This window comes from Rhinopithecus bieti, unplaced genomic scaffold, assembly GCF_001698545.2.
Source record: "Rhinopithecus bieti isolate Rb0 unplaced genomic scaffold, ASM169854v2 scaffold_7528, whole genome shotgun sequence".
Lineage (NCBI taxonomy): Eukaryota > Metazoa > Chordata > Mammalia > Primates > Cercopithecidae > Rhinopithecus > Rhinopithecus bieti.
In genome coordinates, this window is record NW_016805391.1 from 103,969 (window position 1) to 109,968 (window position 6,000).

General features: G+C 44.9%; 1 protein-coding gene across 1 annotated transcript in view; it reads right to left on the bottom strand.

The window, feature by feature from the left end:
• The window catches only part of LOC108529802 (X-linked retinitis pigmentosa GTPase regulator-like), a 35,672-nt gene extending 31,373 nt beyond the window's left edge, over positions 1-4,299 (bottom strand). The window contains exons 1-2 of the mRNA XM_017872316.1: positions 4,113-4,299; positions 3,801-3,866 (exon numbers count right to left, since the gene is read on the bottom strand). Of these exons, the coding sequence (XP_017727805.1) occupies positions 3,801-3,866; positions 4,113-4,299 (253 nt within the window). The remainder of the gene's footprint in view (positions 1-3,800; positions 3,867-4,112) is intronic.
• Between the last annotated feature and the right edge of the window lie 1,701 nt (positions 4,300-6,000).

The following is a 6,000-nucleotide window of genomic DNA, read 5'->3' on the forward strand; positions in this document are numbered from 1 at the left end:
GTCTCTATTTTATAACTTTTACTATGTTGCCTGTTATTAAAATACCTTTTCAGTAATTTATCCATACAAACCTCTTGTCTCATGACAGCTTTGCCCCCACTCTGGCAATGTTTAAGCCTTCCTTCTTCCACCTTAAATCAGTCTTTCTTATTCCTCAGACTCCATTATAGTTTTATCTCTGAAATCTACTAGATTGAACATGTATTACTCATATACTGGCACAAAGTAAGAAATATACTATCACAAGGAAGGCAGTCATCTATTACTAATAGTTCTGCTGTCAACAAGTAGATGTCTATTCCCTGGAATGAAATGGTACAATTTGTGCTAGTCTTGCTCTGGTTAACACCTCATGGTCTGGCCTCTGACTGAGAGCTTTTCTCCAAACACAGAAACAGGACAGTATTTAGCTTCCTCATTAACTTCATCAGGATATCTATGGGGAGAGTCTCTATCAGTCAATTTGGATTTTCTCTGGTCCAGTTTTTCCAAGGAACCTCCAGTGTTCTCATGCAAGGGAAACGACGTTAGCCCAAATGGTGAACTCTTTTTATTTTTGTTGAAACAGAGTCTCACTCTGTCACCCAGGTTGAAGCACAGTGGCCCAATCACGGCTAACTGCCGCCTCAACCTCCTGGGCCCAAGCAATTCTCCCACCTCAGCCTCCAGAGAAGCTAGGACTATAGGCGTGTGCCACCATGTCCAGCTAAATTTTGTAATTTTTGTACAGACGGGGTTTTAGCATGTTGTCCAGGCTGGTCTCAAACTCCCGGGCTTAGGCTCAGGTCTCAAACTCCTGGGCTCCTGCCTCGGCCTCCCAAAGTGCTGGGATTACAGGCGTGAACCACGACACCTGGCCAAAATGGTGAACTCTTAATTTCTTTGTTGGTAATCCCAGTGAATACCCATAAAACCAGAGACAGCACAGAGAGAAACAAATTACTCCACCACTATCTCTTTCATTTGAACCAAGGGAAAGCAGCTAGAAAAAAGAAAAAAAAACAGGCTTTAAAGGCAACTAGGTATTCAAAGGTTGTTGTAAGGATTAAACGAGATGACATGAATAAAGAACTTAGCTCAGAGCCTAGCATCCTCAAAGTGTTAGCTCATAGCTGCCTCTGTAAACTCTTCCTCTACCATAAGAGTTGGAAATGATCACTGGCTTCTCTGAACTATGTGATTTGTAGAATTTATATGGCAAATAATTGTGCTACCTAGCAATCTCTCTAATTAAACTGTTACACAAATCAGCAAAATTACAAATGTCAGCAAGATTTGTGTAACAGTTTGATTAGAGAGCTTGGTAGGTAGCATAATATGTAAGATGAGGTCCTCACAAAGCAATAAAAAGCTATACTTTAAAAATGTTGGCCAGGTGTGGTGGCTCACGCCTGTAATCCCAGCACTTTGGGAGGCCTAGGCGGGTGGATCATTCGAGGTCAGGAGTTTGAGACCAGCCTGGCCAACGTGGTGAAACCCCGTCTTGACTAAAAATGCAAAAATTAGCCGGGTATGGTGGTGGGCGCCTGTAATCCTAGCTACTTGGGGGGCTGAGGCAGGACAATTGCATGAACCCCAGGGGCAGAGGTTGCAGTGAGCCAAGACAGCGTCATTGCACTACAGCCTGGGCGATAGAGTAAGACTCCGTCTCAAAAAAAAAAAAAAAAAAAGTCACTGCTTTTCTGTGTTGAAACACAGACAGAGTTCACCATTTGTTATCCCAAATGTTGTTTTTTTCCAACTATTTTCTAAGGTTACAGAAGTATAAACTGTCTGCACTACCCATATTGCCTGGCACAAAGTAGCCATTGTGTGTTCTACTTTTCACACAGAAAGGGTCCCCCTTACACACATGTATATTCGTAACTGTTCAATGTTTTGTTTACGAATTCATCATAATGGTGAGTAGGTAGTCGAATATAACTTTCGATATTGTTAATATAAAAGACAGGTTACCCAAGTCGTCAGCAAAGGAGCACTTCAGCTTTTCCTGATTTCTGAGAACTCAGAATGTTTAGGGATCCAGTACAAAATGAAAAGATCCTCTCAACACAGCTACTCAGGAAGTTTCTAATTCTCATCTTACTCACGCACTACAGTCAGTCATAGAGATGTCTTTTTCTCTTTCCAGAAACAGTACATGGGAAAGGATGGTTTATCTTTCCCCCCAAAACATCACAAAATGCCACGGCCCTAGGAGATTGGGAGAGGAGTACACCGGGATGTTGAGATTTAACATCAAGTCATTACCTGATCTGAGTAGTATTCACAAACTGTTGTGGCACAGCATCATTTTGAAGAGAGAATAAAAACCCCTACCAGTTCCCAAAAACCATTTAAACACACACATACACCAAATAGTAGGCCAGGTCCAGCTTCTGGGGAAATCCCAAGGGGGGTGATCACACATAAAGTAATTCGTACCAGAAAGGAAAACATGGCGAATATAAGTATTAATAATAAATATTAATATGCAAGAGACTAGCCACTGTGGACAACTTTTTGAGAACCACTGTGAGGCATCTCAGTTCGACTAGGATCTAGAACAGACTCTGAGTTTCCCCAGAATGAATTATTTTAACATTTTAACTGTTTTGTCCTGGCTCCCCTGGCTTCCCTGATACCCTCATCCCAAGCCAAGGTTTGGTGGCTCTGCTCTGGCCCTGTAACATCTACTGTCAATTTGTATGGTCATTTTGTTCACCTTCCTGTATGTCTCACTAAATTGTGAACTGCAGGACAGGAATCTAAGTTCCGGCCAGGAGCATGGAAGAAAACATACATATTTCAGTGAAGGTATAATTTCTGCTCAAACCCAGTGTTTTTTCAACATGGTCGTGACCTACTAGTGGGTCAGAAAATCAATTCAGTGGATCACGATTAGCATTTTAAAAGAATGCATTATCAAAAAGCTGTGTGTGGAATCTAAGTGGTTAGAACAAGGACTGCATCACGAGACATCTATTTCTGTTACACAGTATGTATGTGGTATCGGGGCACAATGTCAAAAGTATTTCTAACTATAGAGCTCAGGAAAAAAAGGCTAAAAAACACTCGCTAAAGGGTCCCTCTTCTTCCTCTTTATCCAATTTATTTCCTGTATCCCCTTTTACCCCCACAACCCTGATCACTCACTCTTTACCGCATTCAATACATAACCGGGAGCTCAGGACCTCCAAAGTGCACAAGTCTGGAGTCTGCACTTTGGGGAGTTTACAGATAGGTAAAAAGTGTCCCTGCCTGGCCGGGCGCGGTGGCTCACGCCTGTAATCTCAGCACTTTGGAAGGCCGAGGCGGGCTGATCACCTGAGGTCGGGAGTTCGAGACCAGCCTGACCAACATACAGAAACCCCGTCTCTACTAAAAATACAAAATTAGCCAGGCGTGGTGGCGCATGCCCGTAATCCCAGCTACTCGGAGGCTGAGGCAGGAGAATCGCTTGAACCCGGGAGGCGGAGGAGGTTCCGGGCAACAAGAGCGAAATCCGTCTCCAAAAAAAAAAAAAAAAAAAAAGTTGTCCCCGCTTCAAGGAATCTCATCCAAAAGCTTATTTTAAAGCATAAGAAAGCCAGGGCACCCTCTTTCCTGGTTCTCCCCCATCCTGTTCTTCCCGTGTGGTCCTCTGGCCCGCACTCATCCTGAAAGAGCAACCATCGATTTTTTTTTTTCCCGCCACAGTCCGGCCAGGTCCTCGGGCCTTTCCGCCCTTACAGGGCCGAATCCGGAGGCGGGACCAGGCCGCCCGCCCGCCCGCGGGACCCTCCCTCCCAGCCTTCCGCCACCCGCGCGGCCGACGTTACCGGGCAACAGCTCTTTGGGCTCCTCATCAAGGACGGTAGGGGCAGGCCTGCGCCTGGGCCAGGAGGCTGTATGAGGGGGGACGGTTTGGTCGGGCTAAGGCAGCTACCTGCTCGCCCCAGACGCGGGCCGCGAAAACCCCCCCAGTTGCGCATGGCGGAAACTCGTGGATCAACTACTCAAACCGCGCTCCCAGAATGTCAACAAACAGCGCCGCTACGGGCGGGGGGGGGGGGCGTGGAAGCTTGGGAATGCAAGGCGGGGCAGCGCTGTGGGGATCGAACGCGAGGCCGGGTAGATGGGGTAAGGGGTACTCATTGGCACCAGCGGAGCGGGGAGACCAGGCTTCTCTCTGGGCGGCCTGAGCAGAGAGGCGGCCACGCCGCGCTCGGAGTGTGAGCCCTGGACGGAGTCAAAGCCCCTCGGTGCCACCTGGAGGTCAGGCGCGCCAGGGGACCCTTGCCATGCGGATGCTTCAGTGGCAGACGTCACAATCTCCATACCCCGTGACATAAGCAAACCATCCACACACATTAATGACACTATTCGCTCATAGTGAACCAGCTGGGAACATTAAAGAGAGATAAGCACGTCTGTAAAGCATCTTCCAGGCATCTAAACCCAAGGGTCTGGGCCTATATATGAATTACTCATTACGTATTTATTGATCCAAATGAGTACTATTCACCCTGTAAAGTGGTTAATGTCACCCGTTAAAGCATGTGGAAGATTTATACCAATAAGAGATCTGGAATTTAGTGCAGTAGTCCAGCCTGTGGATCAACCCCGCAAAGTAAAAGCTGAGTTATATGGTTCCACTAACTCACAGAACATGCACAAAGGGGTTCACCAGCAGCACAACATCATTGCTGTAGAATTTGCTCAGCGATGTTATATGATGCAGGGTTTCCCGTGCATCAACATTTGGCTATCATGAAATAAAGAAGCAAAAAGCCATCCTCCAGGATGAGCAGATTTATGTACACTTGGTAGTTGTGGACATGAGCTCTAGAATCAGACACAACTGGATTCAGAGATCCCTGAATTACTCGTGTGTGTTACCAACTCTTTCTCAGGAAGTTTGCATTAACATGAAGAGGGGACATTAAACTATTAGTTACACAAATAATCCTTTACTTACAAAGCAAACCAGAGGTTACTAAGGAAGTATTTAACAAGAAGCATTGACCTGGTGTAGGAGGTTAAGAAAGGTTTATCTGAAGAAAGAACATTAAATCTAAGAACTGGAGAAAAAGAAGCCAGGAGGGGGAGAGAGCTCTTGGCAGAGAGTAAATTGTGTATAAATGTTTATAAGGAGCTTGACTCTTTAAAGGAACACCAAGAGGCGAGGCTGATTCCTAGCAAGGTGGCAAGGTCTTGGGCCTATTAAGGATCTGAGATTTTATCCTAAAGGCACTGTGAAACCACTGAGAAGTTTTAGGCAGTAGAACAACAGAACAGGATCAGTTATGTGTGTCCCTGAAATCATTCTGCCTGGTCTGGATGCTATGTAGAGAATAAACTAGAGCAGTGAGACGGGTTCAGAGGCTATTGCAGAATTTCAGATATGTGGTCAGGATGACTTGGAGTACAGTTCATTGGTGCCAGAGAGGAGTAGAAAGATTTGAAAATATTTTAGGTCGTAGAGTCAACAGGAAATGGTTTCTGACTATTGACTCCTAGACAGTGCTGGACTACCAAATAGTTCTGAAAGCAACAGCAAAGATGGGACCTTAAATTATTTTGAAAAGGATTTGATATTCATTTTTAGAGCATCATAATTGTTACTATGGGAAAATTAGAATTTTAAAATATTTACTTTATGATATTTAAATATTTACTTTATGATACTTTATGCAGTCATTTTTTTATTTCAAAATACAATAAGGCACATTTTGGTGCTAAGCATCCCAGAAGATAATGATGCAGCCCTACTCCAACGTTTCCAACATAAGCAAATAGCAGGAGGGGGGCACCATTTACTGAGATGGGGAACACTGAGGAAAGAGCTGGTGACATTGGAGTTAGGTAAATGGGGCAAGAAGAGCACATTGAGTTCATCCTTGAGCACACTAAGACATCAAATTGGAAGCGCTGAGCAGGTAATTGGTGAGCAGAAGCCCCAGAAGGAAGCACATATTCGAGGAATGACTGGGTCTACATAGTGAAAGCAGGCTTGAGATACTTGCAACACTGGAAAAT